At 36.6% G+C, this 25,809-nt stretch overlaps 1 protein-coding gene across 1 annotated transcript in view; it reads left to right on the top strand.

Annotated features, from left to right (window-relative positions):
- Positions 1-25,809, top strand: part of Kpc1 (Kip1 ubiquitination-promoting complex subunit 1) — a 534,039-nt gene that overhangs the window by 240,279 nt on the left and 267,951 nt on the right. Inside the window, exon 14 of the mRNA XM_090388154.1 lies at positions 8,669-8,744. Coding sequence (XP_090244280.1) covers positions 8,669-8,744 — 76 coding nt within the window. The remainder of the gene's footprint in view (positions 1-8,668; positions 8,745-25,809) is intronic.

Genomic DNA, 25,809 nt, shown 5'->3' with positions numbered 1-25,809 from the left:
CCTGAATAATTCCTCATGTGTGAATGTAGATGCAAAATACTCGTTTAGTTTGTTAGCCACCTGAGCAGGATCCTCAACTGTTGAACCATCAATATCCAGCAGACCAATCTGATTCATCCCTTTCCTTCTAGAGTTTACATAGGTAAAGAACTCTTTTCTGTTTTTCTTTGCATCCTTTGCCAAGGATTTCTCATAATCTGCCTTTGCCTGCCTAATCTCCTTTGTGACTTGGTTACAGACCAGCTTCTATCTCTCATCGGCTTCTATATCAGCCATTAATTCTTATGTATCCCATGTATTTTTCTTCTCTGCCATATGTCTCATTAGTTCATCTGACATCCATTTAGGCCTAAACCTTGAACAATATTTCTTAGTTAGTATGTAAAGCCTAGTAGCTTCCAATATAAGTTCTTTGAATGCTTTCCATTTTGAATTTGCTGTTGGTAACATCATCAGTTGATCCCACTGTATAGAATTTAAATACTGTCTCAGACCATTGTAGTCGCCTTTATGAAAGCAAAAACCCTTCCCTTTACCCCTGATGGTAGTTACCTCTTTGAGTAAATCTTACTTCAGCACACTGTGATCACTGCCACCTAGTTGTTCCTTTATCTGCAGATACTTAATGCATGAAGAATTACTACTGATAATCAGATCAAGAGTATTACTCCCTCTAGTTGCCTCCCGAACATGCTGATGTAGAACACAATCATCCAATAAATCCACAAAAGCCTTGCTAGTGTGTGAGTGACCAATCCACAAATTCCAATCAATATCTGGGAAATTAAAATCCCCCATTATAAAACTCTCTGATTTAGTGGCTCACTCCATTTCCCTGTACAGTTTCTTATTATACTCATTAGAGTCATTAGGCCTATAGCACACTCCTACTCTCAATTTTGATCTCCCCATGCTTATGTCACACCAAACTGACTGAACACTGTACTGTCCGCTGATGTCGACTGGCTTCACTTCCTTGGATTTTGTGTGTTTCTTCACTAATAGCATAACCCCCTCCTCCCTTCCTATCCTGTCTATCCTTTCTGTACACATTGTACTCCTCAAGTTCCAATTCTGCATTCTTTATATCTGTGTGACACCACGTCTCTGATATCCCAACAATATCTGCCTTTGATGTTTTGAGCAATAACCCCAAATTCATCAAATTTATTTACAAATTCCTAGCATTGGTGTACACGCAAGTATATATGCACCTTTTCCTATTCTTAGCTACCCTAACACAACCAATGTGTTTACTTGTACCACAGTGACTCCCAGCAGTCTCTGAAATATCCTGAATCTTGTTTTCCAGGCTGCTGCTCATTCCAATAGAAGCAGTACAAGAATCACTTTCACCTCTGCCAGTGGCTACTGTTAATGTATTAGTCTTTGTATCCCCCTTCAAGCTAGCAGTTTTCCGACCCACCTAACACTGCCTCGATAGCATCAGCAAATATTCTTGCACCCTTTCTATTTAAGTGTATCCCATCCCTGTAGAAGCAATCTCTCCTGTTAACAAGTACAGTCCAGGCTGAAAAAAATTCTGCCCCTTGAGCCTTGCACAATCTTTCCAGGGCCGAATTGATCGACACGGCTCTCATCGTATACTCCCTCCTATCGTGTCTGGGCAGAATTGCAGACACTTTCAAATTAAACCCTAATTCTCGGCTTTTTTTCAACAGTGACTTGTACTTGTTAAGTAATTCCGCCGGTCTCCTACTCTTAATATCATTAGTGCCAACGTGTACAACTATATCACCTTTTGTGCCCTTAAAAGATGATATCCGCTCTACAACATCATTTAACCCCAGGGGCTCACATCTGGTGAGTATGGGCTTGGCACACCCAGGGTCCGCAGCTGCATATCATCATTCTTCTCTTTCTTGGTGATTTCCTTCTACTTCTCTCTCTCTCTCTCTCTCTCTCTCACACACACACACACACACACACACACACACACACACACACACACACACACACACACACACACACACACACACAGGGTAACTCAAATTTTTTTTTGGCTGGTGCAGCATAAGCCACAGGCTTCCTTGCACCATATGGCTAATAATAATAATAATTAACCTTTGTCCCTGGCAGACATACCCTGGTCCTGTTCCACCTATCCTTTTTACAAAGCATGTTCCCCGTTTCCCTGACAATAGAGTCACCAACAACTACTAGTTCCTGTGGGACCAGCACATTCTGCCTTGGGGGTTGCTGCTGTTGTGTGATGACCAAGTGCAAGGTCTGGCATTGATGTGGGCAGCTGAGAGCTTGATGAATCCCTCAATTTAGATCCTTTGAGGGCATCCACCCTGTCCTTCAAGCTCTCATATAGGCCCATAACAACGCTGAGTTGTCGCTTGATTTCCTTACCCTCCTTACATCACGCACACACAAAGACATCCCCCATGGCAATATCATGTCTCATACTCGATTGCTCCACAAGCATCAATGAAGTAGTGCATTTTAAAAGGCTGTGATTCAGAGGGCAACTGCCCCCCTCAGTTCTCCCCTGAGCCACAGCACTCCCATTAGCTTGAGCCTTTTGCTTTGCTGCTCTGGTCTGAGTCATGATTTTGATTTAATTTCAATAAAATTTCAATTTCAGTACAAAATTATAACCCTAAACTTGTATCCCAACACAGTTATAATGCTATATATATTTTTTTCAGTATCGAATATTATCTACGAGTTAAATTTATATAACTTCTGTATCAAGTGATGTATTAATTAATTATGTTATGTTTGTAATCTAAGTCGTTATGTATTTAGTTAAAAAGTACAATTTAATTGACAATGAAGTTTATCAAGATTAATAGATTTTACTGATTGATTGACAATATTATATTATATACTATACTATATTAAGCTTACGCTATCTAGTTCGGGATATAACGTTGTATCGTATAACAATGGCGGCAAGTTACGAATGTTAATCTACAGACACTTAAGTATTAATTAACTTCCAACTCTCACTGTCTCAATTCAGAATAAACTAAGGATCCTGACTAGGTCTATAAGCTACTTATAGAAAATAATTTGATATAACAATTTGTCAACAAAGTGGCTAAATAGGCTAAAAAAACTTCTCATTCAGCAGAGCTGCAACTTGTAACACGTGGATTTGATATTCTTACCGATACTAAGTAATACCTACAAAATCGCTATCTAAGTTAAACTTTAAATTAAGTATCGTAACTAGGAATATAAAGCTACTCTAGAAAATAAGTTAACATGCCAATTTAAGCTAATAAAACAGAAAAAACTTCTCTATTCCAGGAGCAGTAAAAAACTTCGCCTGCTCAAGGCTACTTTTGTTCTCAAAGGTGTTTGCTTTCATCAATATTACTAATAAATATTGAAAACATCAATGGCCCAGCATGAACCTTGGGGGAATTCCACTAATAATATTAGTCCAGGAAGAGCAGTGCCCATTTATGACCACTTCTGTCTTCTCCCACTTAACCACCCCTTTATCTGTAGCCATAAGTTGCTTTAATGCTGCATTGCTCCAGTTTATACAGTTCATGTGGAACAGTATAAAAAGCTTTTGTAAAATCTAAGTAAGTTATGTAAAAGTTATTTTTTTTTTGCATCCAGTTCCTATGTTATTGCATCATAGTATCCATCGTGTGACTCCATATAACTATATTCCTACGTGGATGGTCCTGTATTACTTCTTTAACCAGTAACTGTTTTTCTGCTTTGGCTGTCACATAAAACCCTTTCCTGTGCTAGACCAATGGTTTTCTTGAAAATTGTGATGTATAGATATAGAGATTACGTGTGGTTATTGTACGGTGGCTTGTCTTTTATGGGATCCATCATAACCACTAAAGAAGAGAGTTATCCTGCAACCATAACATCATAACTAGAGTGGAAAATGATTCCCCCCCCCTTCTCTTATTTTCTGTATGGCTTGCAACAAAGAGGAAATTGACCTCTGAAAACTCCCCAGCATCCATTCAACAATACAACCTCTTTCCTCAACTCTTTGCCTCAAGACCATTTTTTCTTTGACCCCCTTGCTTATCTTAGCATCTTTGTGTCTGGCAAGTTATAATGGAGGATTTTGCATTATATTGATATTGAAGAAGGAAAAATAGTGTTCCAAAATATTTTGGAGTATTGTAATGCACAGTTTTTAATTAAGCTGTCTAACTTGTTCACAAATCACAGGTGTAGAATGTTTTATTATAAATTTGTCTTTTTTGTTTTTTATCATGTCCTTCAATTCCCTCATTCTGAAAAAAATTTGTCTTTACATTTCTATATACTGTATCTCTTTATATAGATTAAACCTTTATAACATTGAATTTATAACATCTCTTTATAACATTGAACCTTATAATTATTTAGTGTGAGCTGTCATGCCATGTGTAGGTTATAACTTCAGAATTATAAATTTAAAAAAATGCTGTTTTTGGCTCTTCATCATTTAAATAGGAAGAAATCTGTAATGTGAACATAAATCTATACATGTTTTTTGTAGAGGTTTCACTTAGCTTTATCTGTCAGTAAATTTAAATGTGATTATTTTCTCTGGGAATGTCTCAAATTACAGTGTTCAAAAACTTATATTACAGTTGATAATTTGATAGATGTAGTATAGCAAGATGTGTTTTCAGTCATCACAGTTAATATTTATGCTTACAGTTTCGAGATATTTTGCAGAATTTGTTACTTGATTTCAGCACTTCATTCCACAAAGAGCAGAACACAACATAGTGAACATGTTTCACTTTTAAGACTATCACCATTGTCTGCAATTCATTTTAATAATTAACAGGGTATTGATTATTTATTTTTCACAAGCAACTGAAATGTTTTGATGAATATAAAATCATTCTGTCATCTAACCTAATTGTTCTCAGATTTAAGCAGAACTGACATTCATTTATCCTATAACAGATTCAAAAATGTAGATAAAATAAATTGACTGAAAGTGAATCAGACTGATTACATTCTGTTACTCTGAATGAAACATTATAAATCATAAAAGAAGCTGAATAAATCAACAATCAAAACTCAAAGCTAGAATAAATCAACAGCATAAATGGAAATTATTTATCTGTGCTCAGGCAGCTTTCCATATTCATTAATCTTGTGTCTTTTTAGGGAAGCAATTACATTTTCAAAAATATTAGAATCAGTATTTTCTTACAGATTTTATCCATGTCATTTTTATATTTGATATTCTTGGTGGAAGAATTTTGCGACAATGGTGCAATTTCCAATACTTTCCTAAAATTCAATCTTCTAGTCAAATGAGTATTGAAAACATGTATTTTCCTGCAGACTAAGATCATACAAGGTAAAAGTTTTAAAACTAGGTCTCAGAGACCCAGCGCGAGCATTTATACTACATTTTATTGTTCTTCTATTGACTATTTTATTGTTTAACATTAGTCATAAATCATATTTCTCTTTTTCCAGATTCTATTAGCATGAAGTTTTAATTTTCAAAATCTCCTAACCATAAATCCATCCAATGTAAGAGATGCTGAACAACTCAGACATATGTTAGAAACCCTCGAAGTTGAATCAGATGAATCTTTTGAGGAGGAAGAGCTTGAAGAAGACTGCTTAGAGAGTAGGCTAGAAGAAAGAGATACTGAACAGGAAATTTCTAGTGGCAAAGAAGTAGAACAAATAGAAATAGATTCTTACTTTGTTGGGAAAGATGGACTCACCAAATGGAAAAAGATCAAACTAAATTCAGCTCTGATCGTATAACATTGTAACACAACTATCTGGTGTGAAAGGAGAAGCCAAGGCTAGCAAAAATCCAATAGAATGCTGGAGCCATTTCATCAGTGATGACATTCTCACAATAATAGTTGAGAACACCAACAAATACATTTAGGATGTAAAAAGCCATTTTGGAAGGAAAAGAGATTCAAAATATACCTCAAAAGAAGAAATGAAAGCTTTGATAGGGCTTTTGTACCTAGCTAGAGCCATGTGGGCAGGAGCGGCAGTGCGTAGCACACACTTCTTGATTAGACATGGGTTCGAGCCCGTGACCACCAAATACGGAGGATGCGGAAAGGTCAGGGAATGACTACTGCATATCCCCGGAGCAATATGGCCTTAGTTGCTAATGCTCCTAAAAACCAAATAACAACAACAGCTAGAGCCATGCAAAGTGGAAGGCAAAACATTTATGATTTGTGGGTTGCATATGTGGGGATTGAATTGTTTCACTTGGTTATGTCTTTGCCTCAATTCAAATTTCTTTTATAATGTATTAGATTTGATGATAAATCTACTCAAAGTGAAAGACAAAAAATTGATAAGTATTTGAAATATTTGTGCAGAACTGTAAGAATACCTGTTCAGTGTCAGAATACGTAAAATACTTCAAGCTTTTGATGAAAAGCTTGAAGCATTCCAAGGTAGGTGCAGCTTTAGGCAATATATCCCCAGTAAACCAAGTAAGAATGCGATTAAGATTTTTGCTTTAGTAGATACATCTATGTTTTACACAAGTAATATGGAGGTGTATGTTGGAACACAACCAGATGGCCCATATAAAATCAGTAATAGTCCTGGGGATGTTGTTGAATGTTTGTGCGAAATAATTTCAAGAACTGGTAGAAATATAACTTAGACAGAAAGATGCAATATTTTTGCTCAAAATTTTACAAATTTCTTTGTTTAAAACATGTCAATGTTTTGTACACTGAATATTGTGAGCTGGAATAAGGATTTTACAATGTTGTTTTTTTTTTTTTTACAAATTGAAATTTTTATTTCCATGTACTGTATTGAATTTTAAATAGTATGAACCAGAGCTGTAATGCCCAATACATTCTACGTTGATATCAATATTTGTAAAATAATAAGAGGAGTTTACCTCAATATAGTACGTAGAACACTTCCGTATGATACTCTCCAGAAATTAAAATGAAAAAAAACCAAAAAACTTACATTAGAGTAACAAATAGTATAAAATAATTAAAAATCAATTTAACCCAATAAAACTCAATTTAACACAACTAAAAATCAATTTAATGCAATTAAAAATAAGAAAATTAATTAAAAGAATTTAACGAAAAAATTGCCAAATGATTTTCCTTTCTGAAGCTGACAACGCTTTTCGACCGTATGTCGTGATCATAGGAATGAAAATTACCGCATAGGGCTCACTATGAAACTTAAATAGGGATTGTTTGTCTTCACGCATGCGCATAAAAGCCCACGAATCAGAGAAGAGATATGGCCAATGAACATTAACAGAATTTTCGTGTAATTCAGTTTCTATGTATTATTAGTAAGTATTATTAATAGTCACATATAATTACGCGACTATTAATAATTTCTGTGTATTATTAATAGTCGCGTATAATTACGTTGGACACTAAGTATCTTGGCCTCGTTAAATAAAAAAGTGTTTTTCGTTAACGGCGTGAAAGGCTAATTCTGACGCTGCTGAACAAGCAGCCCAAACTGAGGCCGGATGTTGATTAATAAGAATATTCAAAGGAAAACGAATGAAACCCTGATAAGACGAGTCGCAATCTGTTTTTTTTTTTTTTTTTCCTCGTTAAATTAATTTTAACCTCCTTTAATTAATTTTTTCTTATTTTTAATTGCATTAAATTGATTTTTAATTGTGTTAAATTGAGTTTTATTGTGTTAAATTGATTTTTAATTATTTTTTAAACTATTTGTTACTCTAATGTAAGTTTTTCGTTTTAATTTCTGGAGCGTATCATACGGAAGTGTTCTACATATATATTGAGGTAAACTCCTCTTATTATTTTACAAATATTGATATCAATGTAGGGTGTATTGGGCATTACAGCTCTGGTTCATATTATCTTATTTATTAAGCATTGTAAATTCATTTTCAAACTTAGGACCTTATTTAATTAAAAAATATATACTGGGTCTATGAGACCCAAGGTGAGCATTCTTGTCTGAAAAAGAGCACAAGCTCTGAAGGGTAGATGTAGATCAAGCACTAATATGAAAATTAAGTTTTTTTTTTTTTTTTTATCATCTTTTGTGTTTAGCAGGATTTAAACTTATTGGTAAATATTGTTGGTCTTGGGTTCACAGCAGTATGAACTTTTGGTGTTGCACTAAGCATCTTTAGGTGCTTTCTTTAAACAAATGGTGGCACCAGCATTAAGTAGGAAGACATTCTTTTCTGTTTTCCTAGCTAGCAGAATTTTATTTGCTCCATAAATGCAGTAGTGTTAATGCTCATAGTAAAATGAAATTTAGTTTTTCATTTAATCTTGTGATATAAATTTTGAAAAAGTTACCATTTTGATTCCTGATAGCATTTTAAAATTGTTTTTTTTTTCATTTGTCTGTGCTATATAAAGTAAAAAAGAATTGATTCCTCTCTCTCTCTCTCTCTCTCTCTCTCTAAAATAAGTGATAATAGTTAAATTTTACGATAATAGTTTCATGATAATTAATGATAATAGCTAAAATTTATTTGATTTATATAGTTATAATTTTATAACTTATAATTTATAAGTTAAGTTATAATCTTAACATAATTTTAGTTTCAGATAATTATAATTTTATAATCTTACAAAATATAATTTTATATTTTGTAATCTTAACGTATTGAAATATGTTAAGATTACAAAAATGACATGGAAATGTAGTGTTTTTTAATGTCAAAGCAAAATATTTTTAGCAACTCTGGACTGAAGAACTTGCTCAGAAAGTTGCATATGAAGAATCCTGCAGGCAGATAAAGACTACAGTATCAGGTTAGATAATATGGCATCATATTCATTACATTTTAATTAAGTAGCATATATTACAAAACAGCTTTTATGGATTTAAAAAAAAATAAGATTAAGATAATAGTATTTACCAGTTATGTTGACAGTTTCAAAGTATCAGTTGAGCAATTAATGTTAATCTTGAAAATATGATGCATGAAATGTCATAAATATATAACACAGGCAATGAATATGTATGTACACCGTAATTTCTACTGTTTAAGTCCTTAACGAAACAGGCCTACGCGCTCTGGATTCATTGAGGAATTTATTGTAGCTTAAACACAGAGCGTACAGATAAAGCAGAAATATATGAGCTTTCGGCTTTCGGCTTTCAGGAGTCTGTCTATTTCGCTTTGTCCCACCACGAACAACTTCCGTAAAAGTCTTATGAGGATGTAGATCACCTTGGATCTGTATCATCTTGTCCAAAAGACCTGCTCTGATTTCCAATTCAGATGCTTTGGTCTTAAGTCGTTCATTGTCAATTAAGATTGCGGTGGTAACTGCCTCTAGATCCGCCCATAGACTATGAATGCGGTTAGAGGCAGACTTAGTTATCTTGCTAGAATCCTTTGATAGAAACTCTCCCAGAGCTTTCCTGATTTTGGCAACCGTCGCATATACAATTGAAGCATTCAAAGACCCACCCAGGTCCAATCCCTCTGTTAGAGAAAGATCTTCAGAAGATTCTGTTGGAATCGAGTTACTATCGATTTCCCTTCCCTTCCCTTAACTTTAGCCTCTCTTACCAAGAGAGGCTAAAGTTCTGCAAATTGCAGTGGCTGGAGACTAGGCACCTGCGCGGTGATCTGATTGCAGTGTTTAAGTCCTTTTGTCTATATAGAATTGAAGGCACTTTGACAAGTCTAAATGTGTCTTTAGTTTCATGCTTAATAATGTTATTGAAATAATAAAATTATACTTATAATTACTCTATTTATAAGTAGAGTAATTATATACTCTCTTATAATTTTCCTGTTACACTGCTTCTGTTCCTGTTTTACTGCATGCATTAAATATTAATTTAAATGAAATTTTCAGGACTGTCATCCCACAGAAAGCAAGATCTGTATTAGAGGTTTTACAAATTATGATTTCTAGAAATTGGCAATATGCACTAATTGTGCAAAGATGGTGATCAGTAAATCTTTCAAGATACAGCATCTCAACATGTTAGTATTACAGTTGGGAAAATGATGAGGAAGCAAGTTTATTTAGAATTTGCAAATAACCCATTTTCACTGTAGTTTATTGTAATAATCAGTTTCTTTCTGGAAAAATTTCCTAGATCTGTTCTCTAGCCATCCTTTTTCAATTTAAATTTGTTCCCTGAGTATTGTTTGAGACAGAGTAAAGATGTTTTTACTAGGATCCACATCAGTTTGGCATACAAGTCAGTTAAGTGCATGACAATTTGATATATGTCAATTTGGTGAAAGATAATCGGTGGCTATGGCAATTTGATGAGTACAACGATGAACAAGTGAATTCTATGCAAGAATTCACTATAGGAAAAGCAAACTTTTCAGTCTTACTTTGTCTACATCCTTCCTCATTTTAGGAAGGATGTAGATTTGCTTGAGCGTGTACAGAGAAGGGCAACAAGATTGGTGAGGGGAATGAAGGGATCCTCTTACCAAGAGAGGCTAAAGTTCTGCAAATTGCAGTGGCTGGAGACTAGGCACCTGCGCGGTGATCTGATTGCAGTGTATAAGGCCTTGAATGGGTTGAGCACGCTGAATTCTGATGGGATCCTTCCACTTGTTCAGATTACGAACCTAAGGGGGCATAAATTCAAATTAAGAAAAGACAGATGTAGAATAGATGTGCGGAAATTTGCCTTTAGCCAGCGGGTGGTTAATTGCTGGAACAAACTTCCATCTGTCGTTGTGGAAGTTGATAGGTTGAATAAATTTAAGGAGGAACTGGACAGGCATTTGGAGAGAATGGTGTGATTTTTTTTTTTTTTTTTGGCTGATGCTGCATAAGCTCATACACTTGCTTTCTTGCATCACATGCCACTACTACTACTACTATTAAAACCAAAAATTTAGTGAACACAGTTCATATTTTTGATAGAATGCATTAATCACTCATTTTTAGGTGTGTTAGCATCTAAGTGTCTATTGTCTTTACCATGTCCATCGTTAGTCTGTTTGTCCATCCACATGTAATGTGGACAGACAGATGGACATGGAGAAGACAACTCATCATGATAAAGATGGAACAAACTTCAGGAGATGGCTCCAATAGCCATCTCCTATTGGAGGTTTTTTTTTTTTTTTTTTTAATTTTATATTTTACTCTTGTAGAAAGATGCTTTGAACCATCCCAAGTTTCATTAAAATAAGACCAGTAGAAATCCAGCAATCATTATTTCTTTGTGATGGATTGACTTCTGATGGATGCATTTTCATGAAATTTTATATCTGACTCTTTTAGAAAGATCTGTTCACCCTCCCAAATTTCATTAAGAAAGGGAGCTCTGAAACCAGTCATGCTCTCAAGCCCTTGGATACCATTGCACAGTCCTGGTTGAGTATGCATCTGTTATCTTCAGCACGGCTGTCTGTCCATATTGTAAATTTGTTACAATATGGACGGACAGTCATGCTGAAGATAACAGGTGCATACCCACTTCCCAATCTGCTTATGAGTAGGATTATGTTGTGAATACCTTTACACAAAGCAAATTGATTAAAAATATATTCCTTTTTTTCCTGTTATTTTTGAAATTTCTGCATTTCCCATGTTTAAGTTAACAATTTCTCTTAGTTTCCCAAATATTTTACTTCATTGATTTTCTTAATTCCTGGTCTGTGTGTAATACACCAAAGTGTTACATACAGCGAAATGTCATGCACCAAATTTCTCATTGACTGAGGCCCCAAGTGCCAAGCTATTCTGTGATCAAGTGACTTTTTGCTCTGAATTACCGCTCTTTCTTGAAGTAGAAATCGTTTCCTTATTTAAAGCATTTATTAACACACAATTAAATAATCCATAGTAAAGAAAGCAACTTTACTAGATTAAGAAGAAAAGCAACCTTCTCTTTCCCTTTTATTTTCTGTTATATCTTAATTACTAACCTCCTAGTGCTTGGTCACAGGGCGGCACTGCTCCTGCCTCCACGTGGCGGGGCCGGTAACCTGGAAGGGAAAAGCTCTCCCTTTCAGGGCGAAATGGAGCGAACTGACTCCAATACCCAGGAATCCACTGGGTCAACGGACCCGAATAGAACTGATCCAAGATATGAGAAATCTAGTTCTTTCGGAGACACCGCTAAGGCAATCAGAAAAGGCGATAGAAATGACTCTGTCTCCACAAAGAGATTAAAAACTGACTCTCAAGTTTTAATTTCTCCAACATATATTATTATACACTCAAATACTGAGAAAGTGGTAGGACAATTGTCACCCTTTCTCATATAAAAGACTCTTGAGAGTTATGTCGGCCCACCAAAACAAGTTAAAAGACTAAAATCAGGCGACATTTTGGTAGAAACGGCCAATGCTAAACACTCAGAAAAATTATTACAAATGACAACCTTTGCAGGAATACCAGTAATAGTATCCCCGCAAAATACATTAAATACTTCAAAAGGTGTCATTACGGAATGGGACCTTCTAAATGTGCCCGAAGAGGAAATTCAAATGGAACTTCAGGAACAAGGAGTCATCAGTGTTAAAAGAATTATAATTAAAAAAGAAGGGATAATCACCCCCACCAGGAATCTGATACTCACTTTCAACACGCCTAAATCACCCAGATCAGTAAAAGCTGGATATAAGACCTTACATCCCGAATCCTCTCCGTTGTTTCAACTGTCAGAAGTTTGGTCACTCACAGACAGTATGTAGAGGAAAATTAACATGTGCAAACTGTGGTTCGCAAGAACATGCCACTTCTACTTGCACAGCTGGAAACCATAAATGTGTAAATTGTAAAGGAGATCATACTGCATATTCAAGGGAGTGTGAAATTTGGAAGAAGGAAAAAATGATACAAAAATACAAAGTAGAAAATGGAGTTTCATATCAGGAAGCTAAAAAGGTAATTACAATAAATATAGCAAACAAACCTTCTTATGCGCAGATTACCACAATCAAAAAGGCTCCGGAAATTAAATTACCCAATTCAAAATGTTGTGGCACACAAACGGATGTTACAATCCCCCCAGGAGAATCCATCTCAGAATGGGTTCGTGAGTTTTACAAACCATCTCCATCACAAAAACAAGAAAAGATTATCAATACTCCTTTATCTTTCCCACCAGATAATTCAGAAAATGTAAGAAGAAAAGCAAACAAAGAAAAGATAGGTAGTACAGGAAAAAAGATTGCAGAACAAATGGATACGGATGCAAGAAACCAAGGAGAGGAACCAGTTCTCGAAATCTTCACTGAAGAAGAAATGGATACGGGTAGACCCTATTTTTCAAAGAAAGACAAAACCAAGGTAGACAAAGTTAAATCAGCCCCTATGAAGCAATCCGAGGGAACATCTAACCCCAAATGACAGATACGATTATCCAATGGAACTGTCGAGGTTTTTGCTCAAACACTAATGATGTTATAGACCTCATCACCCAGTACCACCCACTAAGTATCTGCCTACAAGAAACCTATTTAAAACCACAGGACAATAGTATAATCAAAAATTATATCACATATAGAAAGGATCGCATAACGAATGGAACAGCGAGAGGAGGAGTTGCAATACTAGTTAACAGACATGTCCCTTCCCAAACAATACCATTGAACACACCATTAGAAGCAGTTGCAGCCCGTCTAGCAATAGGCTTCAATATTACCATAGCCTCAATATATCTACCCCCTAATCAAGAATTCCGATTTAAGGATTTCAAAGAGCTGATCACTCAACTACCACCTCCATTCTGCATCTTAGGTGACCTAAATGGACATCACCCACTATGGGGCGATCACAAAATAGACCAGAAGGGTAAGCAAATAGAAAAATTAATTGTCGAGAACAACCTAATGATTTTAAATGACGGCACACACACATATTTCCACCTTCCATCAAAAAGCAGTTCTGCAATAGACTTATCAATCTGTTCCCCAACACTGTTTCCTATGACTAAATGGAGCGTGCACGAGACTCCATTGAGCAGCGACCACTACCCCATTATTTTGAAAATTGTGGAAAAAACGCCATGCCAAGCCAATAGGCACCCCAGATGGAAAATATATGATGCAGATTGGGAAACATTCAGGATACTAGCCAAGCTAGACTGCAACATTATTAAAAGAGAATCAGTACAAACATCAGTAGCCTATGTTACTGATAGTATGCTTCAAGCTGCGGAAAAGACAATACCTAAAACATCTTCTAACATTAGAATATATCCAAAACCATGGTGGAACAAAGAGTGCCGGGAAGCTAAAAAAGAGAGAAATAGAGCCTGGAACCTTTTTCGCAAAAATCCAACAACAGACAATCTGATACAATTCAAGAGAGCCAGAGCTAAGGTCAGGAAAGTGCAAAAAATAAGCAAAAAAGCTGCTTGGATGAAATTTGCATCCACTATAACTATTTCCACACCAGCTACACTTATCTGGAAAAAGATCAGAAGGATGACAAACAATTCTCAATTAAACCACTCTCCATTGCTAAATTGGAAGGGACAGTTGGTTACAAATACCTTAGATATAGTCAACGTGCTTGGTGAAAATTTTTCGAATACATCTGCTAATTGTGCATACCCCACTGCTTTCAAAACGTACAAGAAAGAGGCCGAAAAAATAAAATTAAACTTTTCTACCAATCAATGTGAACAATACAACTTGCCACTCACGGCAGCAGAACTAAAACAAACTCTGCTACAGGTGAAACACAGCGCAGTCGGTCCTGATGAAATCCATTATGCAATGATACAACAATTAGATGAACAGTCCCAATTAGCCCTGTTAGATCTATACAACAAAATATACCTTGAAAATTCTTTCCCAAACAAATGGCACCACGCAATAATACTAGCTTTCCCAAAACAGGGAAAAGATCTCTCAGACCCACAGAACTACCGTCCCATAGCTTTGACTAGCTGCTTAGGCAAGATCTTAGAGAAAATGGTCAACAATAGACTAACATGGTATCTAGAAAATAATGATCTTCTCAACTCAGAACAATTTGGCTTTAGAAAAAATCGCTGTACCTTGGATGTACTTATACAACTGGAAAATCAAGTAAGAAATGCTTTTCTCAGGAAACAACACCAAGTCATGGTTAATTTTGATATCCAAAAGGCATATGATACCACGTGGCGATATGGTATACTTAAAAGGTTACATCAACTTGGCCTTAGAGGACATCTACCCCTCTACATATACAATTTCCTTAAGAATCGGACCTTCCAAGTTCGAATGAACAATACACTTTCCAATATATTTTATCAAGAAGAAGAAGGGGTCCCTCAAGGATCTGTACTTAGTGCCACACTTTTTGCAGTCCACTTCAGCACAATAATAGAACAAATCCCAAACAATATCTTTACAACAGTTTATGCTGATGATTTCAGCATTTCTTATCAAGCGCAGCATATGAGGACAATAGAACGGCAATTGCAAGTAGCCATTAACAGAGTCATAAAATGGACAGAAAGAAATGGATATAGAATATCGGTACAAAAGACTGCATGTATACATTTCTGCAGAAAAAGGAATCTCCATCCTGACCCAGAACTCAGGCTAAAAGAACAGATCAACCCAGTTAAAAATAGTGTCCGTTTCTTAGGATTAGTTTTTGACAAAAATCTGACTTTCCTAGAACATATCAGTCACATAAGAATCCACTGTTTGAAGAAAATGAACATCTTGAAGGTCCTACCGCTATATCCTGGGGAGCAGACAGGACAATCCTACTACGTTTATATCGCCTTCTCATTCGGTCTAAGCTAGACACTATGGTGCCTCAGTCTTTGACTCGGCAAGACCTAGTGCCCTGAGATGGCTCGACCCGGTACATCACTGCGCACTACTTTTAGCCCTTGGAGCTTTCCGCACCTCACCTGTGCAGAGCCTGTATGCCGAAGCTCAAGAACCTCCTCTGCAAATCAGAAGACAAAATCAATTACTCTCTTATGCAGCTAAAATAAAATCCTTACCAGACCACCCTCTACAGAAAACTCTTTTTGCTTCTGAATGGGAACAACATTAGCAGCAACAACAAAGAATCAATAAACCTGCGAATGTGAGATTAAAAAAACCTTCTTCTCAGTAGAGAGCTTAACCTAGATAACATAAATCCGCTGACAAAGCAGTCTACTCCATCATGGATAATCAGACAACCTTTATGTGACTCCTCCTTCCACATTTCGAGCAAACAAATCCTTTCTCATATAAACCATCAACAGCTGCATGCTGCTTATAATGCACAAATTTCAGATCATTGCTTTCTATATACAGATGGATCCAAAACTGATTCTCATGTGGGAGCGGCAGTTTACTTTTCTGACATCACATTGGCCCAAAAACTCCCAAAAGACTGTAGCATTTATACCGCAAAACTGCAAGCCATTATGTTAGCACTAGACGAAATCGACCATTCAAGTTTTCAAAACAGCATAATTTTTACTGACTCCCGTAGTTCCATGATGGCAATACAAAATATCAGTTCTAACAAACATCCATTACAACAGCAGATTCAATACAAAATATCAAAACTCCTTGAACAACGTCATAATATTAGATTTTGCTGGATCCCAAGCCATGTCGGAATACATGGTAACGAGCAAGCAGACAGAGCTGCCAAAGAAGCTAACAACAATATTTCTGCATCAGAATATATCCCTTTCTCAGACTATAAACACGTTATTGATCACAGTGGGATACATCACTGGCATCAGCAATGGCAAGTACTTACCACTAACAAATTGCATCAGATTAAAAGATTACTCCAACCATGGAAATCCAGCATTTAGAAAAATAGACGCGATGAAGTGATACTTGCTAGGTTAAGGATAGGACACACGTATTTCAGTCACTCTTATCTTTTGCAAGGAGAGGATCCCCCTCTATGCCCTATCTGTCACACACAACAAACAGTAGAACATGTACTGATTACTTGTCCAGCTTTTGCAGATGAGCGCCGAAACTCCTTCAAAGAGCTAAACAAACATCACTCCCTCACTCTCAAAACCATACTGGAAGATAGAAAAAATATAGCAGATGTTTTTCAGTTCCTCAAGAAAATAAATTACTACAATCAAATATAAAACTAAATATTATCTCTAAAGCAAGCTATAGTCATTCTCTGTTACTCTTGGAAATCATTAGCAGCAATATACGAATTAGAACAAAACCATTATATAAAATATAAAATTTTACAGGTGCATTTTAGCCACAGTAGCTCTTGTACCAAGAATTCTTAAATCAAATCAAATCTCATTAACTGAACTGTAATTTTTTTAACTTGTCTTATGCTGAATTGTCTGCTTAGTATTCACATGTGGTAATACATAATTTTCAGTTGTCATATATACATCCATCCTTGGTTGGTTGGTTCTAAGAGTTGAAAGGAAGCAGTTGCAAAAAGATACAAGGAAGCAAAGCTTATACAGCCCAAGCAAAAAAAAAAAAAAAAAACCAAAACAAAAACACACCTTCATTTGTACCTCTTCACCAAATAGTTGTGTTTTTACAACTATTTGTTACTTGCCAAATAGTTGTAAACACCGAATGTCTTACACCAAATTGTTTCTTACACTGAACTGTCATATTATCATAAAATTGTCTTGTACATTGAATATTTTAATTAGGTCACCATGCAGATGCCTAGTATCCATATGTGGTAATACATAATTTTCATTAATCTTATAAATGAAATGCATCGTACATCCATGCTTAATCCTAATTTTTGAAAGAATTAAACTGGCATTAGTATTAATTGGCAAAATGATGCAAGGAAACAAAGCTTTCACAGCACAAGCCAAAAAAGAAATAAATTTTCTTTTTTTTTTTTTTTTTTTTTTTTAATATTCCCAAATTCCTTTCCATAACTCTAAGTGAAAGTTAATGTCAATAATTAGTTAACACTGTGGCTGAATGCAAATTTCTGGACATCTGTTCTATTCATATTCCAGTGTGTGTGTGTGTCATCTAAGAATGAGCAGGCAGGGTTGAGTAAACTAAATTAGAATTTAGACTTTAAACACTTCAGTCAGGTCTCCGTGAATATAGCCAGATGGTGCAATTTATAGGACTCAAGTATTTCTTGGTAAGAGTATCCTTTTTAGCCCTTAACTAATCTTGTTACTTATCTTTTCATTTCTCACTTGTTCCAACAGATCTAAAACAAAGACTTCAAAACTTTAAAAGTCTTTTTCATTTTCCACTGTTGCTTTGAGTTTGGTAGCTTGGCATTAATCCCAGAATAACATGCTCAAATGGTATTCTGGGATTAATGTCAAATGCATTAATTGGCCTGCATATCACTATACATTCATCAGCATTAAACCTCAATTTACATTTTAGCAGTAGTATTTGTATTTGCCCCATGTTGCAAGGAACACCTATGCTTTTGCTGCACAAGCCAAATAAAAAAAAATGGCAAGTGTGCTCGGCACATACGTGGATGATTTTATGGGAAACATCCTTGGCTTGGAAAAGGTTGGTGAAATCCAAGCCAATAGCCTAATTACTCATTTGATTGTAGCAATTTGAATGGCCACAATCAAATGACAGCTGCAGGAACTACGATTGCAACAGTTCAAGTATATCCACTCCCCAGCTTACATAATACTCAACTTACAGAATTTCGACTTTATGTAAGTTTTTTCCGGCTGGTGAAAACTTAAAATAATTGTGGAAACGTATTTTGAATCCCGTAGGAATAAATGGAGGTATCGCGAAAATATCGTAATGTGAACCCAATAACACTTTTTTTTTGGTAATTTGTTCCAAGACCTTGGAAGTTGAAATTTTTGCTATATAACTAAGCTATTTATCTCTCTAAAGGGTCATTTTTATAATGGAAATTTCACTACAATTTCATCGTTATCATATGTTCCGTTATATGAATCAGTTTTGAACTCCTTTGTGTTATTTTTCTAAAACACATTTCTGGAGGTCACAACCATAAAACAATTTGCACTTTCCAGTTTATTGGGCTTTTCTGTTAGCACAATGTATTATAAATGGATAGTAAACTTGATCTTATTGCATTTGCAATAATACCGATAACTGGAATTCTGTGGGTTTTTACATTACGGTATTATGGTGAAATGAGTTCCCCTTCACTGAAATCTTCAATCATATAAAAAAACATAAATTTTAAGAATCTTCTCTTCATTCCTATTTACTTATTACAATGGTGAAGGGAAAGGGACCAACGGAAAGTGCTGGCAGTGCTAGGAAACGAAACAGAATTGATTTAGAAATGAAGATGATTAATTAAGAAGTATGAAGCAGGACAAAGTTTGTCATCTATTGCACAGAATTAGGTCTCTTTGCTTCAACAGTGAATACAGTTTTAAGGGACAGTGCGCGTATAAAAGAACATGTTAAAGGATCAATGCATTTAAGATCAACAATGATCACAAAACAGCATTCATGTGCTATATCGAAGATGGAAAAGCTATTAATAGTATGAATGGAAAATCAGATTCAGAAGCAAGTGCCCCTGAGTCCAGTTGGCATTCAAGAAAAAGCAACAAGTATTTATGAAGATATTAAAGATAAATATGACAAATCCCAAGCCAAGTTCTTGGCAAGCGACGGGTGGTTTTATAGGTTCAAGCATTGTGCTGTTTTCCAAAACATTGAGGTATGCAGTGAAGCTGCCAGTGCCGATTCTTCAGCTGCAGAGAAACTTTGTGATATGTTGGAAAAAACACTTCCTAAATCTTCACAACCATCAACTTCACCTGTGACGTGTTTATCAGCTGGAGAGTTAATTCTAGCAACGATGCTCAAAAGGTAAAACTTGCTGATATTATGCCTGTCTCCTCTCTCTTTTTGTAATTTTACAGTTTTGAATTTTTTGTAATTTTGTACACTTTTGTAATTTTTCCTGTGCAAGAGATAAAAAAAATTGAATAAATAATTCTATTTACATGCTCATCGAACATTTCTTTTTTGCTTTGATTGAATTCAATCAAATTTGTGAGTGCTGCATAAGCATTTCGGGAAATTCCGACACGTAGAGTTCTGCAGAACGCAACCCTTACGTTAGTCGGGGAGTGGCTGTATATGATTACAAATATTTGTGTTGTTGATGTTTGATTACAAATACTGGTATTGTTGCAATCATACTATGATTGCAACAATATAAGTTGCGATAATTTGGCACAGGCAGAAGCTGCAGAAGACATCACTTCTGCGTCGTGTTTTTTGTGACCAATCAGATTTACCCAGTTGAGGTACATTCCACAGATGTTTCACATAAAAAATAATAAAATCCTTCTTACACATAGGTTCTGATTCAGCTGACCTTTGAATTTTTCCAAGCTGTTAGCCTCAATTACCTATAGATGCAACTTATTCCATGATTTACAACTTATTAGCAAAAAACTTCCTACAGTTTTTTTATCTCTTCCTCATAATTTGAATTTTATCTAGTATCATTTATAACTTTAAAAACTTCATTTTTATTCATTATACTGTCTCCTTCCTCTCATTTCTCTTTAGATTCCTCTAAGGATGCTTTGTTACCAAGCTATGTGCCCCAATTGTTCAAAATCTTCCCTAATACAAGTGCATAACTAAGTGGAAGTGCCCTTTTGTTGATTTTCACAAGCATGTATCCTATCTTTCAATCTCTTCAAGCAGCTCTGCCTTTTTTAGTATGATCTCCATACTCGGACACAATACTCCAAGTGCAGACTCACCATTTCTGAATATGATGGGATTATGACCTCCTGATCCTATATGCAAATGTTCAATAAATAATTAATAAGACCACATCCTCCCCTCCCCTTGCCACTTGTCTACACTGCAGAGAACTTCATGCTGCATGAAACAGGCGCCTCCGTAGCCAGGTGGGAAGGAGCAGCAGTGCGTAGCACACGCTTCTTGATTAGACCGGGGTTCGAGCCCGTCACCACCAAATACGGAGGATGCGGAAAGGTCAAGGGAATGACCACCGTATATTCCTGGAGCAATATGGCCTTAGTTGCTAAATGCTCCTAAAAAAATAACAAAATAACAATAGCTGCATGAAACATAATCTCAAAATCTCTCCTTTGCTGCCTTTAACACAACTCCTCTTAATGTTATTTTGGGAATTTTTTTATTTCCCAAGTTCCAAGGGATAATCATTTACTTCACAGACTGGTGCAAGATCTTATCTTGTCATCATCTGAATTGTCTATGGATGTCTCCTTCTCAAAATACTCTCCCTTGAACTTTACACACTTTTGCCACTGTCGCACCTACTCATTAAATGCTTCTTGCAAGCCATTTTTAGAAAGACTGAGAAGTGCTTCCATTGTGACTTCTGCCATCATCGTTGTGTAAGACGTGAAACGGTTGCCTTTCAGAGCTTTCTTCAGATGTGGAAACAGGAAGAAATCACATGGGGCTAAGTCTGGTGAATGGGGCAGGGATGTGGCAGAACCTCGGCACCTATAGCAATGATCACTGCCTACCCAATACTATCCAAGTAGGGCTTGGCATTGTCTTGATGACCACTTTACACCAGAATATGTCCAACCTACCAAGACATTCATTTCCATATGCTTCATTCATGTCTTTAACTGTTTCCGATGCATTTAAGCCCCGTCTGACGTAATAACGAATTACATATCACTGTTCAATCTGTATGTCTGACATGATACTTTCTTCAAAACGATCGTCATTGACAAGCAGCTAAAAAGCTCTCTTCACACAACACTAGCCTGACAAGTACTGGCATGCACACATAGTCTGCTCAGTAGCAATCAGGGAGAGAACCTGTAGTGGCAGTTATTGAAAGTTCACACAGTAAACATAAAATCTTGCACCAGTTCGTGAATTAAATGATCACCCCCCCTCATATAAAACTTCTACATTTTGCAGAATTAAAACATGCTACTACTTTCCTGATTATCTCTAAAGCTTATCAAAATTTTTCTCTTCTCATTTTATCACTCTTCTAATCTTGATAGGCTTTAAAGATAGTAATTTAGTGATTGTGGGGTCCCTTAAGGATCAGTGCTTGAAACAACAGTGTTCCAAGCACGGATTCATGAGGAAACCCACTTCTGGCATTAGCTCAATCTGAAGAATAACCATTAGGACAACCCTCTCTTTCACCACAAAAGTAAGAGGTTGATTCCAATAAGGTGTTTATACCACTTTCCTCTTGATTGGATATAAATCCACCAGTTAGGCCTCACAGACACACACACACAAATCACCATATGTGGTGAAACTTGCTCCCAGCTGTTTTAGTTAATTATTGCATTACTAGCTGCCTTTCTAAAGATTAGTGATGTTGTTTTATCAAAATTAAGGATTCTTGTCTTGCCTTTCAAGAATTTGCAAGTGGAGTATTCATAAATCATAGAACAGCTGTAATACTAACTACAGCAAGTAAGTTTTAATCTGATTTAGGCTATCCTAACCAAATAAGTCAAATAAAACAAAAGACCAATACTGACAAAACCATGTGCTGGAGTATACTCTTTGATCATACTGGATGTGGCTCTCTGCTCTTTCTCCTCCTGCTCCCCACATAGATTAAATGGTACATTTAAGTCAAAGTGCCCCAATACTCTTTTTCCCTATCCCAATCTGAGCAACTCCTAAGGGGCAGCCAAAATGCCTCTGCACTCTGAAGTCAACCGTGACAATGGGTCATATTGTTCAGGTTGGCTGGCATAAATTTTCTCTCTCTCTCTCTCTCTCCCCTCCTGTGATGACCCTCTGCTGTTGCATTTCCCCAAGACTTGTCTGTAAGGCAATATTACTTCATAAAATTATAGGCCACTGAAGCTCTTGTGGATCCCCACCCTGGAGGGGTGGGGTAGGGTAGGATCTTACTGCAGACTACAATCTAACTCCTGGTGGTCATATCACTGACGGGCGGATTTTTCTATCCTCTGAGAGCCTATCCAAAAGTAACTCTCCCAGGGGAAAAGCACTTTTTTATCTCTCAAGTAAGGAACTGCTCTGCTACACTTTCTTACCTGATAGGCAAATAAGGATGTAGAGTATCAGTTTTGGCACTCTCCCAGGCATGCACACTTACAGTCCCCACAAAAAAATAAAAAAATAAAAACCTTATAGAGTATGAAAGAGAAAAAAAATAAATCTAAAAGAGATGCATCTGATGAGTGCCTTGATAGTTGCTTCAGTTTGGGACTGGAAGTTGAGTGGTAAGTGAAACTCTGCAATCCAATTTTCTTGATGTGGCTGCTGGGATCGTCACCCAGTTGCTCTGAAAAACCCAAAGATCAAGAAACTGCCATCAATTCACAGCAGAGAAACCAAGAATTAATGACTCTACATGACATTAGGCACGGGAGGCACTGAAAGATCTCCATTGTGTCTCCACCTTGTGACCTCCTCCCCATGGGATTTCCCCTTCAGCCCAGGTTAGGCTGGGGGAGGAATACTAAATGGAATTGGTGACTAATAGTTAAGATTAGCTTGACATCAGCATTCCAGGAGGCATTAGTTTTAGGCTGACCCACCCTTTCAACTATTTACTCTTTACAAACCTCAAATCCACTCTACACTGGAATATTGTTTCCACATCTGGGGTGGTACTCCCAAAACCTCTCTCAGGCTTCTAGCCTTCATTGAAAAGAGGAAATTCAGGCAGGTTAATTTATGACCTGTTTCTTACAGTCTCCCTATTCTCTGTCTCATAGACATTGTTTCTGCTGCATGCCTTTTCTAGAATTAGAAAAGTGCACTATTCATCTGAATAGGCTTCTGTAATCCTCCCCCCCCCCTCTCTCTCTCTCTCTCTCTCTCTCTCTCTTCTCTCTCTCTCTCTCTCTCTTCTCTCTCTCTCTCTCTCTCTCTCTCTCTCTCTCTCTCTTTCTCTCTCTCTCTCTCTCTCTCTCTCTCTTCCAAACCAGTCCAAACTCATGCTGCCAATTAACAATGTCCAAGTCTGTGAGTTTGAAGTTGGACAGTACCATCTGATTTCAAACTCACATCACCAGCTTTTCCTCTTCTTCATTTATTTCTTCAGATTTCTGGAACAGTTTCCTTCACATGTATTTCCTGAAAACTACAATCTACAGAAATTTAATAAATCTAATGTTAACATGTATCTTCTGTGTTCCAAACCTTCAAACCATGCCTGATACTAAGCAGTATGTTTTTTTATAACAGAAAGCAGTTCACCTCCTTGTGGCACAGTTTGGAGCCAGTCAGCAGATTTCCAGGTGACTGTTTCTGCCTGAGGGATAAGTATAGCTCATCCATGTAAAATCATTTCCTCCTGTTAACAAGTACAAGCATACTGAGAAAAATTCTACCCCATGAAACCAGCCTTGCAAAATATTTCCAGGACCGAACTGATTGATAAGCCTATCATCATGCAATCCCTCTTATCTTTGCTTCACAAATTTAAATAACAGTTTAAATAACTCGCAGCTTTTTCTTAACATTACCTCATACCTGTGAAATAAATCCTCAGGTCACTGACTTGTAATATCATTAGCACCAACATGTAAAAAACATGACATTTTTTTCCCTTAAAAGTTAATCGCTTTACAATCATTAAACTTTTTCCTCTAGCAGACATACATTCCACCAATTCTTTTTGTATAATGTATTTCCCATTTTCCTGACAGAGTCACCAGTAATAACTACTGATTGTCAAGCAATGCAGTGGCAATCCCACTGCATTGCTTGATACATGAAAGCAGGCTCTAGTGCTGAGTTTGGCAGCTGAGTGCTTGATGATACTCCCCTTTCCCTTTTTTGTCAAGCATTGAATTAACCCATTAGAAAGTCAAATTTTCACTTTATCTCTCTTAGCAGAATTTTCACTTGATTATACCCTTTTTGCATTGAAATCACACAAAGGCTTTATTATCTACTGCTAAGGATAGCTTTGCTTACTTGCTGAGCCAAAACTGTTTTGCTGCTCTGTGTTTGGTTTGCTGCTCTAGTCTCAGGCATGATTTTAGTTAATTTAAATTGTATAAGAATTATGTCACTATATCTCAATACTATCAATTAGCATTAGCATTAGTAGAGGCATTTGATGCAAGAAAGCAAGCTTATGCAGCATCAGCCAAAAAAAAAAAAATAAATAAATAAATAAAGTAAAATAAATAAATAAAAAAATAACCACTTCCACTCCCCTCTGTTTGTTCGAAATACCTGTCCAGCTGAGCCTTAAACTTATTTAGGCTATCAACTTCCACGACAAGGGATGGAAGTCTGTTCCACCTACCAACCATCCGCTGGCTAAAGGCAAATTTCTGCACATCTATCCTACATCTGTCTTTCCTCAATTTGAATTTATGCCCTCTCAGGTGATTATTCTGAGCAAGAGGAAGAATCCCATCAGCATTGAGCATGCTCAAACCATTCAAGGCTTTGTACACCTCTATCAGATCACCTCGCTGGTGCCTAGTTTCCAGACACTGTAATTCGCATAACTTAAGCCTTTCTTCGTAAGAGCACCCCTTTGTTCCATTCACTAATCTTGTTGCCCTTCTCTGTACTCGTTCCAGCACCTCTACATCCTTCTTGAAATGAGGCCTCCAGGCCTGTATACAGTACTCTAGGTGTGGCCTGACCATTGCCTTATACAAGGGAATAATCACCTCCTTATCCCTGCTAGAAAAATTCCTATATATCATTGACAATACACCATGAGCTACTCTTGCAGCCCGTCTGCCCTGCTCAGAGAACTTCATATCTGCCTGCACAACCACCCCCAGGTCCCTTTCATTCTCTACCACTGTCAGTGTAGTACCACAGAGTTGATACGTTGCTCTGGGGTTGCTGTTTCCCATATGTAGTACTTTACATTTGTCAATGTTAAACTTCATTTGCCACCTCGAAGCCCATCTGCTCAACCTTTCCAAATCCTGTTGCAGCAGCATAGTGTCAGTAGTGTCCTTGACAACCTTCCAACC

The sequence above is a fragment of the Mastigoproctus giganteus genome, chromosome 13 (assembly GCF_048544385.1).
Source record: "Mastigoproctus giganteus isolate SK-2022 chromosome 13, ASM4854438v1, whole genome shotgun sequence".
NCBI lineage: Eukaryota > Metazoa > Arthropoda > Arachnida > Uropygi > Thelyphonidae > Mastigoproctus > Mastigoproctus giganteus.
The sequence above is the reverse complement of the archived record's forward strand: the minus strand, read 5'-3'. Positions and strand labels throughout refer to the sequence as shown.